Raw genomic sequence first — 22,488 nt, forward strand, 5'->3', positions numbered from 1 at the left:
TCCTCGCATGCTGACTGAAGTCTCTGATGGGGAAGCCTTTATTTTTGCTCGCCGAGGCACTGTCTCTACCCTGTGTCGTGGGCCTGCAGTAGCACTTGCCTCTCTCAGAAGCTCTGAGCCGGGATGAATGCTCATGAACCTGAGATGTCCCGTCGGACCTGATGGCTGCTCTGAGGCTTCCCACTGTGCACGGAGGCACCCTGGGCTCATTAGTGCTTGTGATAGCGAAGTTATGACTCTGATAAACTCGGCTTCCTGCACTTCCATGCCATATGTTCGTTTCTCACCCTCATATGTCCGCACACTTTAGCATGTTATAGCAGACTATAAAGCTAGTTATGTATGCAAGTAATTTTTCTAGAAATCTAATGTTATATTTATGTTTTAACCTAGTCTCATTTTAGAAGACGTACCTAACAGGAATGTAATTTTAAGAATTATTATTACAGCCTTTATATGTGTCGTAGAGTCAAATCTGAGAGACTTTATTGCTACATTTTAGGTGTCTAAACTTCTGAATTCTGGAGTATATTTAATACATAAAGAACTAATAACATTATTACAAGACGAATCATTGGAGGTAATATCTTCTTGCTCTGTGACTTTTACTTGTTTTATGTTAAGTCTGAGTGCATCAATGCCTTCCCCCTACTTCTTGGGACTTGCATAGCCTTTCAGCTGACCAGCCCCAGAAGCGTGGAGTCCAGGTACCACTGTATCAGAGACTGAAAGTTGGAAAGGTCTTTTATAAAAATTGGGTTTTAAAATATATTCAGTTAAAAAAATATATATATAGGATGTTCCCCCCCAAATCCATATGCTACTAAAAGCTGATAGCTCAATTCATGTTTCTTTCTTTTCAGATTTAATCCATTGGAATTAATAATTATTCAAAGTGTGTATACATTTTTTGGGGACACCCTATATATACATAATATATTTGTTTGTTCAGGAAAATTTTGGAAATGCCAAAAAGTAGACAAACTTTTAAAAGAGTGAGTACCTTTAGTTCCAATCACTATTAGTATTTTGTAAAATTTTTTCATTTTTTCTATATAAAGGTTTTTATTTTACACAATTGTAACCCTATGTTATATCACATTTTAGATCTTTTTCTCTCTGAGCATTATAGTGGGGAGTATACTTGTGAAGGCTTTGAAATACTTGATTTTGATGTGATAGTTAGTATATTCTAGCCACCTAAATGATACTAGCTTGCTACAGTGCAACTCCACATCACCAAGGGTGCTTTTCAAATGTGTTTGAGCAGATTGGTGTGTAGCTGTCTCAGATCTAGACTCTTTAAACATGTTAAGAGGCAATGTAGTTTAGTCTAGTTTAGTGTAGTGTGATAGTGAGAGGTAGTTTGATCAAGGCAGTTGATCATGTCTCCAAGACCCTCCAGCAAGAAGGTATCAGGCAAGTAAGAAAGTAGAACCCTCCAGAATGTTGTTTGGTAAATAGCACTGTTTCTGTGTAGGAATTGACATGTGACATTAACTAATCTAAGATCAGAAAAACATTGTAATTGCCACAAGAATAATCAATATCTCTATTAAAAGGTACTAGATGCTCTTATAGATCATCTTCCAGAAATCCTGGAACTTATGTCTACTGGTGGAGAAAGCAGTATTCAAGAAAATAAGGTAATCCCATATGTCAAAAAGTTTCTGAATGCTGTAAAGTACTATCTTTCTCTAGAGTTGTGAGGAATCAGTGAAAGGTATATGGGAAACCTTTTTTTTTTTTTTTAAATATATTTTATTGATTTTTTACAGAGAGGAAGGGAGAAGGATAGAGAGCCAGAAACATCGATGAGAGAGAAACATCGATCAGCTGCCTCCTGCACACCCCCCACTGGGGATGTGCCCGCAACCAAGGCACATGCCCTTGACCGGAATCGAACCCGGGACCCTTCAGTCCGCAGGCCGACGCTCTATCCACTGAGCCAAACTGGTTTCGGCTATGGGAAACCTTTAAAATAGTGCTTGACACATAGTAGGTGCTCAGTAAATGCCTGTTGGAGTTTGAGCAGCTTGAATTTCCTCTACAATTCTTATACTACCATGGCTTTATTTGTAGTCCTTGGAGTTTACATTCATATTTTCAGTTTTTATTCACATTAATTATTATTCCAAGAATTACAGCTTGTAAGGACAAAGGAGTAGGAATTTAGAAAGTCAAAGTTGGCTGACAGTGAAATAGAATAAATTTTACTTTAATTAGAAAGGTTGTGAGAGTCCCAGTCTCTCTTTCAAAATTTTGTTTCCAGCAACTAATACATTTTATTTCTGGATATTTTTTAAGTATTTGATTTAATCAGATTATTATCTCCCTGTGACAACTGAGCTGCTTCCTGTGTTCTGAAATGCACAAGAGCATTGCCTTCCTCAGTGTTGTTAGCTGACCAATCTGCCGGGATCCTGCCGTTGATTTATTTATCGCCGGTTCTTTTGGCGTGTTTCCGTTCCAGTTGCCATCCCTGCCTGACTTGATTCCAGCACTCACGGCTGCTGAACAGCGAGCTGCAGCCTCGTTAAAATGGAGAACCCATGAGAAGCTGCTCCAGAAATATGCCTGTCTGCCACACGTCATATCAAGTGACCAGATTTATTACCGTTTCTTACAAAGAATGTTCACAATCATGATGACAAATGTGAGCCCCACACCCTTTCTCTTCTTCTTTGGGGTTTCTAGCACGTTTTCTACGTTCTGCAAACAGTGCAGCACCCCGTTCGTCCCATTCTGCCGGAGGAGGCTTTCTTCCCGGCTTGCTTCTCCACTCGTCTCCCTGGGTCATCTTCTGCCCGCGGGAGAGGAGTGAACGGTGACACCTTCACTTCCGCTGTTGGCATAGCGCCAGGCAGAGGGCCGTAGACCCACCTCAGCCTGATGCAGTCTGCCTCAAGGGGAAGGCTGGCGGGGGCGCGCGACCTCGACGGCCAGTGCCCCTTCTGCCCTGGCGAACACCTCTTCTGTGCCCACCTCTTATGTGTCCTGGCCTCAGTGCCCACTGTAGCCCTGCCATTTGCCAAGGTTCCCTCAGTCCCCTTAATATCAGTTTGGTTACTTTCAAAAAATAGTACCTAAAGGGTGGCTGCGTAACAGGCAAAGCTCATACAAAAACACGGATGCCCTTCTAGGGATAACTTTAAAATGTGAGTCAGAAGCGGGGCGGGTGGGGGAGGGCAGTGAGAGAAGGGGGTGAGTTGTCCGTAAACTTCCCCATTGCGTACGTTGTCTGCCCTTTTTCACAGGAATTCATAGAGGGGATTATTTAACCCACAGGTCAATGTGTATTTTATATGACATCCTACATCCACTTTTTGAAGTATAAGAATTTCCATATAAATACATTTTAGAAACTGTTAAAAATGTACTTTAAATTCTCATTGTTCTCAATCAAAGGGAGAGAATGAAATCTAGCAGCCATCTCAAAAACCCAAATTAGTTTTGGCTTCAAAGACTAAAAAGAGAAAAAAAATGACATTGGTGTCATTAACTAGTTAAGTTTAAAAGGTATAGGCATATGTTTCATGAACTAACACTTCTACAAGTTTATTTCCTGTATCAAAGCAAAGCACGGAGGATGAAGGTACATTACAGACACAATGACTGCAAGAAGTGATTTTGATAACCACAACGTCCTTGTCAGAGACAGTGCATGAGTGCACCATATTGGCACTTCACATAAAATTGAGCAGACTTACTGACTATTTTATGCAGATATTACTTTTCTGAGTGCCTGTTCTCTGTCGGGCGCTAAGGAATGGGGATACAGGAGTGACCAAGACAGACAGAGTCCTGCTTTACTGGAGCTTGCGTTCCAAGGAGGTGGTGGTGAGGAGAGGGATAGGTGATAAAATAAGTAAACATACCAGTACTTACACGTACTAAAAAGTGCTATGAAGTTTGGTCTTATTGTCTCAATTTAATTACTTAGTAGGCATGTTTGTATTTAGAAAACTGAGACTACATAATTACTCCATATTTTTTGCTTCTCTTACCAGGAAAGAGAAATGATTTATAACCATAGAGTGTGAACAAAATACTTTTAAGCCGCAGAGATTTGTTTTATTGTTCTCTTTTACAAGGAGGTAATTCCACACATAAAAAGAGATACGTGATTATTACCGCACACTTTTCATGGCCAAAGAAGACACTCCTTCTGTTTCAGTATTCTCTGGAGAAAAGAAAAATTTACGTTTAGTTTTATATCTAATGGTCACAATATTAGTCATTTCTTTAACACTGTTCTGGATGCTAGGAATACAATGTGAATGGAAGAGACGAAGGACCTATTCTTGTGGAAGCTTCCATTTTATTGGAGACAGGCAATAAACAAGCACATACATAGGTAGCATGTCAAGGATGAAAAGTCCAGTGAAGAACTACCGAGCAAGCTGGAGGGGAAGGAAGGGATGGAGGGCGGCAGCGTGCTGTTGTGGACGTAATGGCAGGAAAGAGCCCTCCAATCAGGAGCGCCTCGTGCAGAGGCTTGAGCACAGTAGCAGTGAGCGTGTGGATGTGGAGGGATGTGGAGGGTCTAATGAAGGTCTAGCTGCTGCCTTGGGTCGTTACATCTCTAAATCCAGAACAGATTCCTGCCTCCCGTTCCCTGTTTTCCATGACGTTGAATTTGGGAAGACTTAGCTGTCCTGTGGAATATTTCATTTCTATGTTTGTTAGATTGCTTTTTCATGGGGTTACTTGGTTCATCTATTTTCATGTTTCTTGTGAACTGGAAGGTAGATGGAAGGGCTTGCTGAGTTTTAGGTTAAGCATTTTTGGCAAGAATATTTCATAAGTGCTACTGTATATTTATATTGCATTGTATCTGGATGGTTGTCCCTATAAGTGACCGAAGGGTGGCTGTGCAGGTGATAACAACTCTGTTAGTCCACTTCAAAATTATGCTTTCTCCCTGTGACTTGCATTGTAATCTGAAGCTGACACCCAATTTCCCATCAGCCTTTTACCCATTAGTTTTTGCAACCATTGATAATTCTTAACCTGAATCAATTATTTCATTAGAACTTGCGAAAGAGTGATTTTTAAAAATTCTATCATTTCTTCTACATTTTTAATGACATTCTTCTGTGAAGAGATGTTCTTCTCTATCCGCTTGGGCTATTTGATCACCTGAAATACATTTCCTCCTGTAAAGACAGGATGAATTCTTATTCATTCCCTCTATCAATTTGCAGGGCTAGCATTTGGGGCAGAAGCCACTTTCAGTGGTGACAAAGGAGTTTAATTTTTGGTTTTGTCTCTTGTTGAGACTCATTTTTATATTAAGTAATGTTTTAATCAGCTGCAGCCATTCTTTGTGTGCTCAAATTGTCCCAACATCTTCAAGCTGCCTTGTATGTGCTTTTGGTATGATTGCATTTACCTTTAAATTCTGGCCCCAAAGATAATTTACTTCTTTTTATTTATTTATTTTTTTACCTTTTATAATATACTAGAGGCCCGATGCATGAAATTTGTGCACTGGGGGGGGGGGGGGGGGCGGGTGGGATGTCCCACAGACCAGCCTGCACCCTCTCCAATCTGGGACCCCTCAGGGGATATCCAACTGCCGGTTTAGGTCACAGGGATCGGGCCTAAACCGGCAGTCGGACATCCCTCTCACAATCCAGGACTGCTGGCTCCCAACAGCTCACCTGCCTGCCAGCCTGATCGATGCCTAACTGCTCCCCTGCCGGCCTCGTTGCCCCCAACTGCCCTCCCCTGCAGGCCTGGTCCCCCCTAACTGCCCTCCCCTGCTGGGCCGGTCGCCCCCAGCTGCCCTCCCCTGCCAGCCTGGTCACCCCTAACTGCCCTCCCCTGCAGTCCTGGTCTCCCCCAACTGCCCTCCCCTGCTGGCAGTCGCTCCTAACTGCCCTCCCCTGCTGGCCTGATCTCCCACAACTACCCTCCCTTGCTGGCCATCTTGTGGCAGCCATCTTTGACCACATGGGGGCAACCATCTTGTGCTACGGTGTGAGGGTCAATTAGCATATTCCCTCTTTATTATATAGGATACTGTAAGGTACAAAATATCTGTATTTTTCATGTAAGCAGTATATATTCATTTGAAATTCTATTGTATACACAAAATGAAAGAAAAGAATAACATGCTTTTACTTAGTTCATGTATCTAAATTTTTTTTTTAATTCTGTGGTATTTCTGTTTATGTGTACTTCTTAAATTTCCTGTTCTAATTTGTAGTGAACATTTCCTTTTTACATTCAATACATTAAAAATACCACACAGAATAGCATCTCATACAATGGAAACAGTTTTATAAAATACAAGTGGAGGCCCTGGTATCTGGGATTTATTTATCTTCTATAATTGAAACTTTGTAGCCTTCAGCAAAGGCCTGGGCCTGCCAGGAACTTGGCTTCCTCCATTGTCGGGGAAACCTAAGCCTCCTGTTTGCTCCGTGGCCGCAGCCATTTTTGTTGGGATTTATTTATCTTCTGTAATTGAAACTTTGTAGCCTTGAGCAAAGGCCAGGGCTGGTGGAAAGCTTGGCTTCCTCCATTGCCGGGGAAACCCAAGCCTCCAGCTCGCTCCGTGGCCGCAGCCATCTTGGTTGGGTTGATTTCCATACTCGCTCCTGATTGGCTGGTGGGCGTGGCTTGTGGGCGTAGCAGAGTGATGGTTAATTTGCATATTACTCTTTTATTAGATAGTATAGATGAGATGAGATAGCAGGCAATATTCTCTCAGCAATGTAAAGTTTTATTCTACTTGAATTTCAAAGCTCCCCATTATAGTAATCTGAATCTTCAAGAATTGAATATTATCATGCTTCCTAGAGGCCTGGTGCGTGGGGTCCGGCCAGCCTGCCCCTATTGGGGCTGATCAGGCCAGGCCGGCACGGGGGAGACTGCGGGTGGTTGGCCCCCTGATCAAACTGGTTGAGGGGACAATTTGCATATTAGCCTTCTATTACATAGGATACGTAAGCCAAGATGGTGAACATGAACTTATACAGGACACAATACAGGGAGGGGCAAAAGTAGGTTTACATTTGTGAGTATGCAAAACAGTTTATTCTTATATTATTATTTATTATATTATTTTCTATATGAACAACTGTAAAACTACTTTTGCCCCACTCTGTATATCTGGTTAAGAAATTTTTTTCTAACAAGTATCTTGAACCAAAACCTGATATAGGTGGATGGTTTAATTCATTTAGAATTGAGTTTCCCAGTGGTGTGACAGAAATTCAAAGGACAACAGAGTTTAGTACCCTGTAAGAGTGACATGGTGTCCTTTGGATTCTAAGCTTTACTGTGTCATGGACCAGGGATCACAGTCAATGGCATAGAGGTTGTAGAGCCAGAAGTGAGCCAGAAGGAATGAAGAACGTACCTGATCATGGGAATCTCTAAATTTATATTTTAGAAGTGGCACATTTTTAGTGATGTACCTGAGTCAGGGAATGTTCTAGCTAAAGTTTGTCGAATAAACTAGTGTCCGGTCCAGGGAATGACTAAGAGAATGTATTTGGGGAGATTGTCACATATGATGAAGTGGCAAGAAAGTGACAGTTAAATATGAATCAGATCTGGATGATACGGAAATGACTGTGCCAAATGAAATTAACTTTGTAATGTGATGTATTATAGAGACAAGTTGATTTGTCTGAATGATATTAACGTTAATTTATGAAGACACATCAGAGGGCTATGAGGACAGTGATTTGAGAAGCCGATTACACTGCTCTTTTACTCAGTAACTTAAAATTGACTTGTGGGCCAAGTTATTCAGAATATATACTAATAGACTAGTTTAATGTCTTTCTTCTTTCTTTAAGAAAGTCTTACCTGTCCAAAAGGCAGCTTCACGAACTTTATGCATTTTTCTACGTTATAATCGTAAACAAGAACAGAAAATTGAAGTCATTCAAAAATTAATTGAACGTGAGTAATCATTGTCTGTTATCTTGAAAAAAGGTAAACAAAGTAGTTGGCCTTAATTATCTCTGACTTACGTATCCTTTTGCCATGAGTCGTTAGGCTGATGTTGGGAATACCTAGAGTGCTTGTGTTTGAGTTTCACAGGTAAGTGTTTGGTTTGTTTTAGAAATCTATATGACAGGATCAGAGCTGTGATGAAAGAAAGTAATAATTATTCTGGGCCTTTTTTTGTGTGAATTTCTGCAGTTGAGAACTTAAAATATGTATATTTTTGCTGAAAGCCTAGTTTCTCCCCTAATGAAAAATAATTTGAAACTAAAATATAAAAAGAATATCCATGAATCTAAGCATTTATCTTTCTGTTTTAAATATTAACTGTGAGGTTTTTTTTCTTGTTTTTTTTTTCTTGAATAGAGTTGAATAAATGTGAATCTGTGAGTCTAGGTGGCTTATAATGTGTTAAAAATTAAGTCAATTAACAAATGCAAATTTATTTTAATTTGCTAAGGGCCAAAATCAAGACAAAAACCTTTAGTGGAAGTGTTAATTCTAAAAATAGTGGCCTACATCTATATCTACTTAGTGAATTTGTTAATTATTGTATACTTGCTTTGATAATCATGTCTTTAAGCTTTTATTAAACTGTTGTCCAGCATAGGCGGGTAAAGAGATTTTCTAATTATTTCTGGGGTTTACCATTTTAAGTATAGATTGCCGCTTTTCAAAACATTAAGAGTACATAAAATTTCATTTATGAAAAGTTATGCTTAGTATACTTTAATGTTTCATTTTTTAGTCTATTTTAATTAAATTTTTATTTTTCATTGGGTAGGACCTTACATTTAAAATGTTTTATTGATTTATTTTTATTGATTGACTTTAGGGAGAGGAGAAAAGAGAGATAAACATAAATGTGTTACCCACTTATGTGTTCATTGGTTGATTCTCATGTGTCCTGACGGGATCAAACCCCCCGCCTTTGTGTGTGGGCACAATGCTCTCACCAACTGAACGACCTGGCCAGGGCTAAAATTGTTTACTTTAAAAGAATTTGGTTTTAAATATTAAAAATGTTGCCTTTGAACATTTATATAGTAAGGGAGAAAATTATTCTTTTAATTGGATCTGAATTATTTTAATAACACTGTACTTACATATGACTGTTCACTTCAAAGCTTTTTTAAGTAAACGAGGAAGAAAACAGTTAATTTGGTTGCTGAACGGTTTTGAAGTTACGCATGCCTGCGTTTGAATTCTAGCTCTGCACTTACCTGCTCTGCCTCTGTAATGTCTCTGAGCCTCAGTGTCCTTATCTCTGAGAAGGGATCAATGAGTATGAGCTTATCCCATTGGATTGTTCCGGGACTGAATGAGATAGTATGTTTAAAGTACTTGGTGGGTGATCAGAAACAGTAGCTGTATCATTCAGTATTTACTGAATGCTCATGGGATTGAATGCAGTGTTTAATAGATGTTTTCCCTGTGTTTTGAGGTATTATTAACTTGGGGAGGTTTACAAACCTGGGTATATAATATGATTTTTTCTCGTTATCTCTTGTATTTGCTGAATACATTGTGGGTATAAAGAAATATGACATTGATTTTGTGTCTGATTCTGTCATACGTATTTTCATGTAGGAAACATTAAACTTACGTTAATTTTTTTGGTTTTGTTTTTAGAACTGGGCCAAGGAAAAAGTTATTGGAATAGACTTCGATTTTTGGATACCTGTGAATTTATTATAGAGCTCTTTTCCAAATCATTTTTCTGTAAATATTTCTTTCTGCCTGTTATTGAACTGACACATGATCCAGTAGCAAATGTGAGGTATGGTTATCAACCCAAGAAAATATTTGAAAAAATGTATTTTAATGTATCTACTATAATGAATATATGCAAAATGTTTTTTCTTAGTCAATTAAAAATTCAAGTAGAGAATTTATGTTAGCTTTGAAATTCTTAGGGAACAGGAGCAGGGCTGCTGTGAAGTCTTTTCCTTGCCTTTTCCAATGTTCAGCTGTCTTGCATTTTTGAAACCCAATAGATGTTATTTGCAGTTGTTTAACTGTTTGAATAGATGGAACAGGACTGGAAATGGCTTGCTTGGAAATTGAAAAAAAAGTAATAGATATATTTTGCCTTTTTCCCCCCCTCCCAAAATATGCATATTATTTCTTCCTTTTAATTGTGGTAAAATACATAACATAAAATTTACCATTGTAACCATTTTTAAGTGAATAGGTCAGTGGCATTTCATATGCGCATGCCCTTCCAGTTATTTGTACAGTGCATAATGAGATGAGAATTGTAACTCATCAGCCATTAGATTTCTGTGTTCTATGCTCCATGCCTCTGTTCTGAATTTGAGGACCTCAGGTCTGTAGGGGGAGAGACACAAAGTCAGGTGGCCAAGATTTCCCTGCACAGAAGAACTCCAGATCTCCCTGCTGGGTTTTCACATGCTAGCCACTTACTTTATGCTGTGTGACATGTGCATCTTTTTAAAAAAATATATATTTTATTGATTTTTTACAGAGAGGAAGGGAGAGGGATAGAGAGATGGAAACATCGATGAGAGAGAAACAATCGATCGGCTGCCTCCTGCACACTCCCTACTGGGGATGTGCCCGCAACCAAGGTACATGCCCTTGACCGGAATCGAACCCGGGACCCTTGAGTCCGCAGACCGAAGCTCTATCCACTGAGCCAAACTGGTTAGGGCGATATGTGCATCTTTTATAATAAACTCAAGATGAATTGTAGGCAATATTATAATACTAACAGGAAGAATCGTCAAGGCAATAAGCATAGGGTTGCTATTGAGAGAAAATATACCAAGAAAAATTGCCAAAAGATGTTGAAAAGTTCAACCTGAGAATTTTGAGATCATTGTTTAAGGGGTACAGATCTAGAGATTGGTTTTTGTTTTGAATTTTTAGTGTGAGAACATACAGAAAGCACTGTTATATCGGCTTCAGTAGTCTGTGCTATTTTTTTCTGCTATGTGAGAGGTGAGGTTTCCTTTGGAGTAAATTATTTATTTATTTATTTATTTTCTTTATTGATTAAGTATTGATAAGTATTGATTAAGTATTGATAAGTGTTTATATGTGTCCTTATCGCCCCATTGTCTCCCCCTCCCCCACTCATGCCCTCACCTCCCTGGTTAGGCCTATATGCATGCATACAAGTCCTTTGGTTGATCTCTCCCCCTTACCCCCACCCTCCCCTGCCTTCCCTCTGAGGTTTGACGGTCTGATCTATGCTTCTCTGTCTCTGGATCTGTTTTTGTTCATCAGTTTATGTTGTTCATTATATTCCATAAATGAGTGAGATCATGTGATATTTGTCTTTCTTTGACTGGCTTATTTCACTTAGCATAATGCTCTCCAGTTCCATCCATGCTGTTGCAAATGGTAAGAATTCCTTCTTTTTTACCCCAGCGTAGTATTCCATCGTGCAGACATACCACAGTTTTTTAATCCACTCCTCTGCTAATGGGCACTTAGGCCGTTTCCAAATCTTAGCTATGGTGAATTGTGCCGCTATGAACATAGGGGTGCCTATATCCTTTCTGATTGGTGTTTTAGTTTCTTGGGATATATTCCTAGAAGTGGGATCACTGGGTCAAATGCGAGTTCTATTTTTAGTTTTTTGAGGAAACTCCATACTGTTCTCCACAGTGGCTGCACCAGTCTGCATTCCCACCAGCAGTGCACGAGGGTTCCTTTTTCTCCGCATCCTCGCCAGCACTTGTCGTTTGTTGATTTGTTGATGATAGCCATTCTGACAGGTGTGAGATGGTACCGCATTGTCATTTTGATTTAAAGAACTGTTGATAATTCTTTAGAATTTAGCTCTTGCTAAATAAGTAATGGATCTGGCCATATTATTACCATTTTGAAAATTGATGTTGTGATTCTAGAAAAGCAGCTTTCAATGTGATGAATTACCATTTACCAAGAAGTTGACAAAAGTTATTTGAAAGGAATGGAATCGTCTCTACTCTGGGCAATGGGACTAATAATATAGCATTGGCTCTAAGAGAAAGCAGCCCGCCGATGCAAAACCAAGTGCAGATCATTGAACAGTGCTCTGTGAGTGTTGACGATATTTTGGGGTAAGAGCTCACTGTGTAGCAGAAAGTCTTGGTTCCCACTTCCTGCCTAGGCAGCTGCCAGCCCCCCAAATGGGTCCAGCACCACCATATACTAAGTGGCTTTGGGTACAAAGGCCTTTGCCCAATGCTATAGAGCTTGCAGATGGAATAGGAGCCATCACAGGCAAGGGTGGTAGGGTCAGGCAGGTAAGGAGGGGAGTTTCTGGAGCCACTGCCTAAGCTGATTCCCAGCCCCGTGCTGGCTATGTGTCTTTGGGCAAGTTACAAAACCTCCCCGTGCATCCGTTTCCTCAGTGCCTACTTCATAGGGCGTTCTGGGAATACAGCAGAGATAATGCACATAAAGAGTGCAGTTCACCAGAAAGGTGTTGTCCCTGATCTCAGAGTCTTCATATCACGGGCCCTGGATTCCCATAGAGATAAATCATTGTTGTAGTTTGTATAGCTTCTGCTGAATAAATGTTGTCTAGACCTGACCTGAGTTATAAAGAAGGAAGTGAGCATATACTGTATTTTTTTTTTTTTTACCATGAAGTGAGTGTTTAAAATTAAAATTCACTGAGTCAATATCAAGGCTGGGAAAATATTATTGGTATTCTAAGAAGCCTTCTCCTGCGCTCTGAGAATTGAGAAAAAATCTCTTTGGGGGACTGAGACCCCTTCTTGGAGAATGCGTCACAGGACTGAGCAGCATGCGTGGTGAGCTGTGAGTGAGCTATGGCTGTTTACAGAGCTGAAAACTCTAGAGGAGGAGTGTCCCTGTTTCTGGTTGAATAAAGAACACATTTTGTTGCTGAGAAGAATCCTTTACTGAGGGCTCAGCTGACAAAGCATCCTGAAATCTCTAGGCATGGGACTTAGCTGTCGCGAGGCTCGGCACAGAAATAAAAAGAATGAGAGTACTCAGCTGACGAAATGAGAACAGCAGCCGTAGAACAGACACCTGCCTAGCATCCCCTCGAAGTCCAGCCCACAGTTTGAGCCCAGCCAAGCAGCGCGTTCCTCTGAGCTGCCTCCTCCCGGGAAGGTTTTCTGCACTTTGCTGGGTGTCTGCTCACCTCCTGGCCTTCTTCTCTGCTCATTGCTTCCGTATCAGCCCGATCTAGACTGACTGCCCCAGACCTGATCCTTCATCTCGTCCACTCAGGCTGCACCCTCGCTTGCAAATCATCCGTATGCTGAAGCTTCCTGACTGTTTCTCCAGCAGGGACACCTGCCCTGAACGGAAGACTCACTGACCCACTGCCCACTTACCATGTCCACTGAATAGCTAATAGGCACCTCCGACTTAATGTGTCCCAAAGTAAGCCCCCGTCTCGCTCCTGAGGTCCTCTCCATTTCAGTAAATAACCACTTCATCTTTCCACTTGCTCGGGTCAGAACCTTAACTCCTGTCTGTCATTCCACCTCCAAGGCCTCAGCACAAGGGTGCTGCTTGCCAAATGTATTCAGAACCCAACACTCTCACCACCTGACTGCCATCACTGGTGCAGGCACATCGCTCTTACTTGAATTACTGAGCCTCCCCTGAGGTCTCCTTTCTCCTGTCCTTGACATCTGCAGTCTAATCTCAGCACAATAGCCAGATGATACTTTTAAAACCTTAAGTCAGCCCTGGCTGGTTTGGCTCAGTGGATAGAGCATCGACCTGTGGACTGAGGGGTCCTGGGTTCGATTCCATTCGGGGGTGCATGCCCGGGTTGCGGGCTCTATCCCCAGTGGGGGACCTGCAGGAGGAAGCCAGTCAATGATTGTCTCTCATCATTGATGTTTTTATCTCGCTCTCTCTCTCTCTTTCTCTCTCTCTCTCCCTCCCTCTCTGAAATCAATGAAAATATAAAAAACAAACAAACAAAACCCTTAAGTCAGACAACTTCACTCCTCTGCTCAAACCTTCCCTGGCTTCTCATTGCACTGAAAAAAAGCCGGTCTCAGAGCAGTGGCCTGCAAGGCCCTGGATGAGCTGGCCTCCTGCTGCTGCTCAAAGGTCTGCTAATCTCACCTTTGCCCCATTCTGTCCTCTCATCCAATTTGCCAATTGGGTCCAATTTGCTAATTTGGGACAGCACCCAGGCAAGCTCTCCCTACAGGACATTTTCTCTTACGGCAGCCACTGCCTGTAATGTTTAGGTATTCATGTGCCTTATTCCCTCATTCATTCATTCATTCATTCATTCATTCATTTATTTTTAGGTCTTTGCTTAAATGTCATCTTTTCAGTGAAACCTTCACTGAAACCCTCTCTGACCACCTGTTTTAAAATTGTAACTCCCCTCCTCTGGTTCTCACCTGTCTTCTTTCCCATGTAATTTTTCTCTACAGCACCTACCACTCTCTAACATTTGACTGTGTTTATCCTCCCTCCCCTCCCCTCCCCTCCCCTCCCCTCCCCTCCCCTCCCCTCCCCTCCCCTCCCCTCCCCTCCCCTCCCCTCATGCTAGCATGTAAGCTCCATGACCCCAGAGGATTCTGCTGCTTCTGTTCACCATTGTATGACAGCACCCGGGATAATGGACACTCGACTCATTCCAGGCACTCCATAAATTTGTTGGATAATAAACAAACACTTAGGCTACCTACATCTTGGGTTTTTCTTTCAGTTTTATGTCACTACTATTATACAGTAATTAAATTTAAGTGATAAATTTACTCACCAGTAAATAGCATTTAATTTATTATAGAATGAAACTTTGCTACTTGTTGCCCAAAGTGAAATCTACTCTGAAGATCCCTGAAGATAAGCACCTACTCCAGCAGTTAGAAATGTGCGTGAGAAAACTTCTGTGTCAAGAAAAAGATAAAGATGTTCTGGCTATTGTAAAAAGAGTAAGTCTCATGCTTGCCACAACATTTGTGTTTCCTGCATTAAGACGGTCTTTATCAGTCCAGCTGGTGTGGCCCAGTTAGTGGGGCATTGTCCCGTGTACCGAGAAGTTGCCAGTTTGATTCCCGGTCTGGGCACATGCCCAGGGTATGCTCAAATCCTGGTAGGGGGTGTGTAGGAGGCACTGATTGATGTTTTGATCTCATATCACTGTTTCTCTCTCTCTCCCTCTCCCTTCCTCTCACTTTTAAAATCAATAAACTATTAAAAAAAGGATAATCTTTATATCTTCACTGTTTTAGCTTGATGGGATGGCACTATGTTAAAATCCTTATATCCTTGCTAGTGTACTAAGAATTAGTAACTGGTTTGGTTGATGTGTGCTACAATTGGGTATGAACGTCGGCACTCATTAGATATTATTAGTAGTAATATAAGCTCCACAAGAGAGAGCTTGGCTCAATAAATACTGTTCAACTAGTAATGAATACTTCATTCACCAGACTTTATTTACAAGCAATTATAATCTGGGAAAGCTTTGTTGGTAAAATGGAGAAGGCACATTTGTAGACATTTAGCCATGGAGGGGCCCTCTGTGGTAATTCAGTGTGTTTGACTTTACAGAAGGTATAGACCTAGAAATATTAAGTGTCTGCTTAAGATCATCTTAGTAAGTGACAGAAATAGGACTAGAGTATAGATCTCTTACTCCCAAGTGCATCATGTTACTTTTTTTCAATAAAGTAACATTGTGTCTTACGGTTTTTGTTTTGTTTTAGTATGTGATCTTATTATAGGGATTGTTTGGGAATGGAACACTAAAAGTCAGAATTTTGATTTGTGAAGTCAAACCTTACAATACTTTAGTCTCCAAAAACTCTTTTATGCTCGATATATAACTAATGCTAATCCTATATAATAAAAGCCTAATATGCTAAGTGTCCGACCAATCGCCCAACTGTTTGGCTAGTCGCTATGACGCACACTGACCACCAGGGGCGGACGCTCCGACCAGTAGGTTAGCTTGCTGCTGGGGTCTGGCTGATTGGGACTGGGCAAAAGGGCCAGACACGCCCTGGAGCCCCACCGCGGTCCCTTCCCAGCCCCAATTGTGCACTGGTGGGGTCCCTCGGCCTGGCCTGTGCCCTCTCACAATCTGGGACCTCTCGGGGGATGTCGGAGAGCCGGTATCGGCCTAATCCCCACAGGCCAGGCTGAGGGACCCCATGAGTGCAGGAATCTGTGCACCAGGCCTCTAGTGTTTTTATAAGATTAAGCCAAATTAAAGTGATTGCTTTTTGCCCTAGCTAGTTTGGTTCTGGATAGAGCATTGGCCCAGGACTGAAGGGTCATGGGTTCAATTCTGGTCAAGGGCACATGCCTCCGTCAATCGATGCGTGTCTCTCACATCAATGTTTCTCTCTCTCTGTCCCTTCCCTTCCTCTTGCTCTAAAAATCAATGGAAAAATATCCTTGGGTGAGGATTAACAATAACAAAAAAGTGGTTGCTTTTATGAATATGAATGTGAACTTAAAGACACATAGTTTTTGAGAATTTATTTGTAGTGAGAGAAATTAATTTATTAATGTCTTAAATAATGGCATTGATTTGAGAAAAAGAATTCCTTGTGTGTGTTTTTTCTTTCTTTTTTTCCCCCTAGGAATAATTTCCAGTGTCACATGAGGAACTTTTTAATAAAGTGACTTGATAACTTAGTATTAATTAGTATAATTTTATTTTACTGAGATGTGAATTTCTCTTCATCAACTGAAATAACCAGAAATAGCCAGCACCTAGACATGCATCTAAATTTAAACACATACACGCATGCGTGCACGCGCGCGCACACACACACACACACACAGGCACACTTGTTTCTATCAGATATTTCTGACTTTGCTATTTAATTACAGAAGTTTAGGCAAGGACGTTAACATGCCACATGAGAGGGTTAGTTACTTTTCTGAAAGAATCTATTAGCTTGAGATAATATAAGCTAACCCCATAAATAGGTACAGAAATGATATAATTAAATTAATGGATTACAATGGATTATTCTGGAATACTACTCTTATTTTGAGTATGAAGTCAATCTGTCCCATCAAAATTCTGTAGTACACAATGTTATCATACAATGTTACCATACTGAGGTGTTGGTATGGGAGCCTTTGAGAGAAGCTACACAAAGCTTCCAGATAAAAATGGAATAGCTGATTCTTGCTAGTTTTTTAAGATGGGAAGTAACTTTATTTAACAGATATTTCATGGCATAAATTTTCAAATTTTTGTAAATTTCAGCATAAAAATAAAAATTTATATATATACTAGAGGCCTGGTGCACGAAAATCGTTCACTGGGGGAGGGGGTCTCTCAGCCTGGCCTGCACCTTCTCTCAGTCCGGGACCCCTTGAGGGATGTCCACCTGCCAGCTTAGGCTTGCTCCCCCTAGGGATTGGGCCTAAGCCGGCAGTCAGACATTCCTCTCGCAATTGGGACCCCTCGTTCCTTACAGCCCACCTGCAGCAGAGGCGGGAGAGGCTCCCGCCACCACTGCTGCGCTCACCAGCCATGAGCCCAGTTTCTGGCTGAGCGGCACTCCCCCTGTGGGAGCGCACTGACCACCAGGGGGCAGCTCCTGCGTTGAGTGTCTTCCCCCTCGTGGTCAGTGTGCATCATAGTGACTGGTTGTTCCACCATTTGATTTGCATATTAGGGTTTTATTATATAGGATTATGTTTGCAACAGATAGCTTTGGCTTATGAATGTGTAGATGTACTTTATTTTGGCCATTAGAGTTACTTCTGTAGAGAAGTACTCTACTCTGTCAGAGACAGAGCCCTGGGGTAGATGGATCATTGTTAGATTGAAATAATTGGTGTCAGACCAATATATTCTGAAAGACAAATATTACATTGAGAGAATGAATTCAGAATAAAGTCTTTTCTATTGGTTAGAGTGTCATATTAATCAAAAGTTTCTGTGGGAAGGAAAGGAATTAAGAATTTTAAGCCAAATGATAGATTACTTGATATATATTTAGCTAAAATATTTTTTTAAAGTTCAAAAATTATACTGTATTTCTGAAAATTCAGAAGAGTGGCACTGGGAATTATTAGAAATTAGTTAAATTGCATATGTTTAGTATTTAAAATATTCCTCTAGACTTGCTCTTATTTTTTTCAAAAAATTTTTATTGATTTCAGAGGAAGGTAGAGGGAGAGAAAGAGATAGAAACATCAGTGATGAGAGAGAATCATTGATTGGTTGCCTCCTACACACCCCATACTGGGGATAGACCCCGCAACCCTGGCATATGCCCTGTCTGGGAATTGAACTGTGACCTCCTGGTTTATAGGTCGGCACTCAACCACTGAACCACACTGGCCAGGCGTAGACTTGCTCTCCTTAAAGTGAAAAACTTTAGAGGTTTAAATAGATCCTGGCATTAAAAGTATAGAGATTGAAGAAAAATAAAAAATGCAATGTAGAATTGGGAAGAACTTTGTAAGGTTTCTAACTTAACCTTATATATAGTGTAGAAGTCTCTTATTTGAAACTCCCTCTGGAAAGAATCATTTGTGAAATGATGGTTGATTTAATTACCATTGACTATTTTGAAAACTTTCTTTACAGACTGTGTTAGAGTTGGACAGAATGGAAATGTCTATGGATGCTGTGAGTATACTGTCTTTGCTTTTATTCTTAAAAGTTGACATACACTCATCACTAATGTTTCACAATTTCATTTCAAACGTAAACTTAGTTTCAGAACAAGTTTTATGAGAAAGATTTGTTGGATCAAGAGAAAGAAAGAGAAGAACTGCTTCTTTTGGAAATGGTATGTTATTTTCACATGCACATACACGTATTTTTTTCTGACCAATATTACATATGTTTTGTTACTAAACCTATTCAATAATTTCTTTCAATTTTACACTACTTTTTTTCTTCCTAAATCATGAAAGAGTCCTGATCATGTTTTTTTTATCCTCACTGGAGGATATTGTTTCCATTGATTTCTAGAGAGAGAGTAGAAGTAAGGGAGGAGGGGAGAAAGAGAGAAACATCAACATGAGAGAGACACATGGATGGGTTGCCTCTGGCATTTGCCCCTACCAGGGCCGGGGAACCTGCAACCACAACCAAAGTACGTGCCCTTGACTGGAAGTTGAACCCACAATCCTTTGGTCTGTATGCTGACGCTCTAACCACCGAGCAAACCAGCCAGGGCAAGAGTTCTGATCTTCTGATATCTGTGATTTCATGAGCTATAAGGAAAGTGATATTTGAAAGGCTTTAAAAACCATGTTATTTAAGTATTGTTGACATACAATTCACTGCATATATGTTAGGTGTACAATTTGAGGAATTTTAACATATAGGTGTATCTATGAAACCATCACCACGATCAAAGCGCCAAACATTTCATTCCCTTAAAGGCTTCCCATGTCCCTTTATGATTCCTGTCTTTTACTCCAGCCCCAGAAAGCATTACTCTTCAGGGGTGGGCAAACTTTTTGACTCAAGGGCCACAATGGGTTCTTAAACTGGACCGGAGGGCCGGAACAAAAGCATGGATGGAGTGTCTGTGTGAACTAATATAAATTCAAAGTAAAGGAGCGGAGGGGAGAGCAAGAGACCCGGATAGAGCAGCCGGATCTGGCCCGCGGGCCGTAGTTTGCCCACGGCTGGACTAGCTTCTGTCACTACACATTAGTTTGCAACGAGAATTTATATAAATTTAATAATGGTATGTGATCTTTTTTGTCATGCTCTTTTCCATCATCACAATTTATTTTGATATGCAGTTTAGAATCAGTTTGTTCATTTCTATAAAAAGCCTGCTGGAATTTTTGTGAGGATTGTGTTAGTTAGGATTGATCTACAGATCAATTTGGAGAATTGCCATCTTAACATGAGTCTTCCTAATTCATGAACTATGTCTACCCCTCCATTTATTTAGCCTCCTTTACTTTTTTTAAGTTTTATTGTTTAAAATATTACATATAGTATTATATATGTCACCTTTTTCCTCCATTTACCTCCCCCCTGCCACCCCCAATCACTAGCCTCCTTTATTTTTTCTCATAGTGTTAAGTGTAGCATTCAAGGAAGTCTTTGTTAGATTTATTTCTGAGTATATTATGTTTTTCGTATCATTATAAATGGAATTAAAATATTTAATTTCACTTTCTAGTTCAGGATTAAGACTAAGAGAGCTCTAAGATTTTTTAGGATGGAATGGTGTATGCCTAAGAGAAAAATCCGGCAATAGAAAAAGACCCATAGATGATCCTGATCCTGGAGTTAGCAGACAAGGACTTCAGGGTAACTAGGATTACTATGATCAAGATAAAGAGGAAAAGATAGAGAAAATAGATAACACTACTGTTGGCAGATAACTCTTAATGATATTTTATTTTTCAGTTTTATGGTTTTTATTTTCAGTTTTAGAATTTTCATTTGGTTCTTTTTATGGAGATTTTTTTGTTGTTGTTAATCCTCAACCGCGGATTTTTTTTTCATTAATTTTAAACAGTGGAAGGGAGGGAGGGAGGGGAGAGAGGAGAGAAAGGGATGGAGGAGAGAGAGAGATAGACAGAGAGACAGACAGACATCGATGTGAGAAAGACACATTGCTTGGTTGCCTCCCTCACATGCCCTGAATGGGGCTGGTAATGGAACCTGCAACCCAGGGATGTGCCCTTGACCAGGAATTGAACCCATGACCCTTTGGTGTGTGGTGGACTTTCCATACACTAAGCCACACTGGCCAGAGCTATGTGGACATTTTTATCTTGTCTCTTTTCTTCATCTTTTTCATTATTTCACAGGTGCACTTGGAAAGAATGTGTGTTCTCCAGTTGCTGAGTATAGTGTTCTATATATATAGTTTGTTCAGAACTTGATATGCTTATTGATTTTCTTGCCTACTTATTCTATTGGGATAAGGGACTTGAGTTTTGGTAATGTTTTATATCCTGATCTGTGAGCTGGTGTGGCTATATAGGTGTGTTCATTTTGAGAAAATTTATTGAGCTGTACTCTTACTATTTATGTACTTTCTCTATATTATACTTCAACTAGTGGCCCGGTGCACGAAATTTGTGCACATTAAAAGGAGATTAATTAGAGGAAATAATTTAATGTTGCTATTTGCCCTTTATAATAGAAGTGTCAGAGATGAAAGAAAATTAGTAAAATGTATATGAAAACCTTCCTCCTGTCAGAGTCTGGGGCGCACTTCGGGACCCAGAGTCAAGTCCCCGCCCACCCACATGTGCCTCAAAATCACGTGAGACCCAGACCCGGCCGGTGCCCCCCTAATTGGGCTAGATCCAGACCCAGCCAGTCCCACTCTTGTCAAGCCCCGCCAGGCAGGGGACGTAGCCTCAGGTCCCCTGGCCTGGCGCCAGGACAGGGGGTGTGGCCTGAGGTCCCCCAGCCCAGACCTGGGGGGGGGGCGTGCCTTGAGGTCTTCCATCAAGCCCCACCAGGTGGGGGACATGGCCTGAGATCCCCTGTCAAGCCCCGCTGGGTGGAGGGCATGGCCTGAGGTCCCCCGTCAAACCCCGCCAGGCGGGGGGGGGGGGGGGCGCAGCCTCAGGTCCCCCGGCCCGACACCAGGATGGGGGCATAGCCTCAGGTCCCCCGTCAAGCCCCACTGTCGGTGGGGTGCAGCCTCAGGTCCCCCGTCAAGCCCCGCTGGGTGGGGGGGTGTGGCCTGAGTTCCCCCAACCCAGCACTGGGGGTGCACCTTGAGGACCCCCATCAAGCCCCGCTGGGTGGGGAGCATGGTCTGAGGTGCCCTGTCAAGCCCCGCCAGGCAGGGGGGCACAGCCAGGTCCCCTGGCCCGGTGCTGGCAGGGAGAGCAGCCTGAGGTCCCCTAGCCCAGTACCAGGATGGGAAGCGCACCTTGAGGTCTCCCATCAAGCCCCGCTGGGTGGGGGACATGGCCTCAGGTCCCCTGGCCTGGCGCAGGGGTGGGGGTCATGGCCTGAGGTCCCCGTCAAGCACCCCCAGGTTGGGGGATGCGGTCTGAGGTCTCCCGGCCTGGTGTCGGGGTGGGGGGCGTGGCCTGAAGTCCCCTGTCAAGCCCCACCTGGTGGGGGGGCACGGCCTGAGGTCCCCCAGCCTGGTGCTGGGGCGGGGGGAGCAGCCTGAGGTCCCCTAGCCCAGCACCAGGGCGGGAAGTGCACCTTGAGGTCCCCTGTCAAGCCCCGCCAGGTGGGGGGTGCGGCCTGAAGTCCCCTCCCAAGCCCACCTGGTGGGGGGCACAGCCTGAGGTCCCCCAGCCTGGTGCTGGGGCAGGGGGAGCAGCCTGAGATCCCCTAGCCCAGCACCAGGACAGGAAGCACACCTTGAGGTCCCCTGTCAAGCCCTGCCAGGTGGGTGACATGGCCTGAGGTCCCCTGTCAAGCCCCACAGGGGTGGGGGAGGGCATAGCCTCAGGTCCCTGCAGATTGCTCGTTAAGGCTCCTTATGGGAACTAGGCCTCAGCTGTGGGTGCAGCCATCTTTGTGATGGAGTGATGGCCAATTAGCATATTCCCTCTTTATTAGATAGGATAAGACATTTTTAACATGTCCCAAAGACCATTTCCTTTCCTCTCAGTATTTTA

The 22,488-nt window shown here is 42.0% G+C and overlaps 2 protein-coding genes across 11 annotated transcripts in view; one reads left to right on the forward strand and one right to left on the reverse strand.

Moving 5' to 3' along the window:
* PPP4R4 (protein phosphatase 4 regulatory subunit 4) overlaps nucleotides 1-22,488 on the forward strand; it is an 87,978-nt gene that overhangs the window by 57,803 nt on the left and 7,687 nt on the right. For 4 of the 5 annotated variants that reach the window (XM_080669221.1, XM_080669223.1, XM_080669222.1 and 1 more), the window contains 8 exons: nucleotides 503-580; nucleotides 1,563-1,646; nucleotides 2,474-2,656; nucleotides 7,818-7,923; nucleotides 9,601-9,748; nucleotides 14,723-14,867; nucleotides 18,500-18,541; nucleotides 18,630-18,704. In XM_080669221.1, the coding sequence (XP_080525347.1) occupies nucleotides 503-580; nucleotides 1,563-1,646; nucleotides 2,474-2,656; nucleotides 7,818-7,923; nucleotides 9,601-9,748; nucleotides 14,723-14,867; nucleotides 18,500-18,541; nucleotides 18,630-18,704 (861 nt within the window). The remainder of the gene's footprint in view (nucleotides 1-502; nucleotides 581-1,562; nucleotides 1,647-2,473; nucleotides 2,657-7,817; nucleotides 7,924-9,600; nucleotides 9,749-14,722; nucleotides 14,868-18,499; nucleotides 18,542-18,629; nucleotides 18,705-22,488) is intronic. The other variant, XM_080669224.1, reaches the window with a different exon arrangement.
* The window catches only part of SERPINA10 (serpin family A member 10), a 66,790-nt gene that overhangs the window by 24,273 nt on the left and 20,029 nt on the right, over nucleotides 1-22,488 (reverse strand). For 4 of the 6 annotated variants that reach the window (XM_080669280.1, XM_080669286.1, XM_080669290.1 and 1 more), the window contains exon 6: nucleotides 4,057-4,183. The exons of the other annotated variants lie outside the window; for them this stretch is intronic. The gene's annotated coding sequence lies outside the window, so the exon portion shown is untranslated. Of the gene's footprint in view, nucleotides 1-4,056; nucleotides 4,184-22,488 lie in introns of those variants that run through there. 6 annotated transcript variants of the gene reach the window in all.

The sequence above is a fragment of the Plecotus auritus genome, assembly GCF_963455305.1.
Source record: "Plecotus auritus genome assembly, chromosome: 1".
NCBI classification, from domain to species: domain Eukaryota; kingdom Metazoa; phylum Chordata; class Mammalia; order Chiroptera; family Vespertilionidae; genus Plecotus; species Plecotus auritus.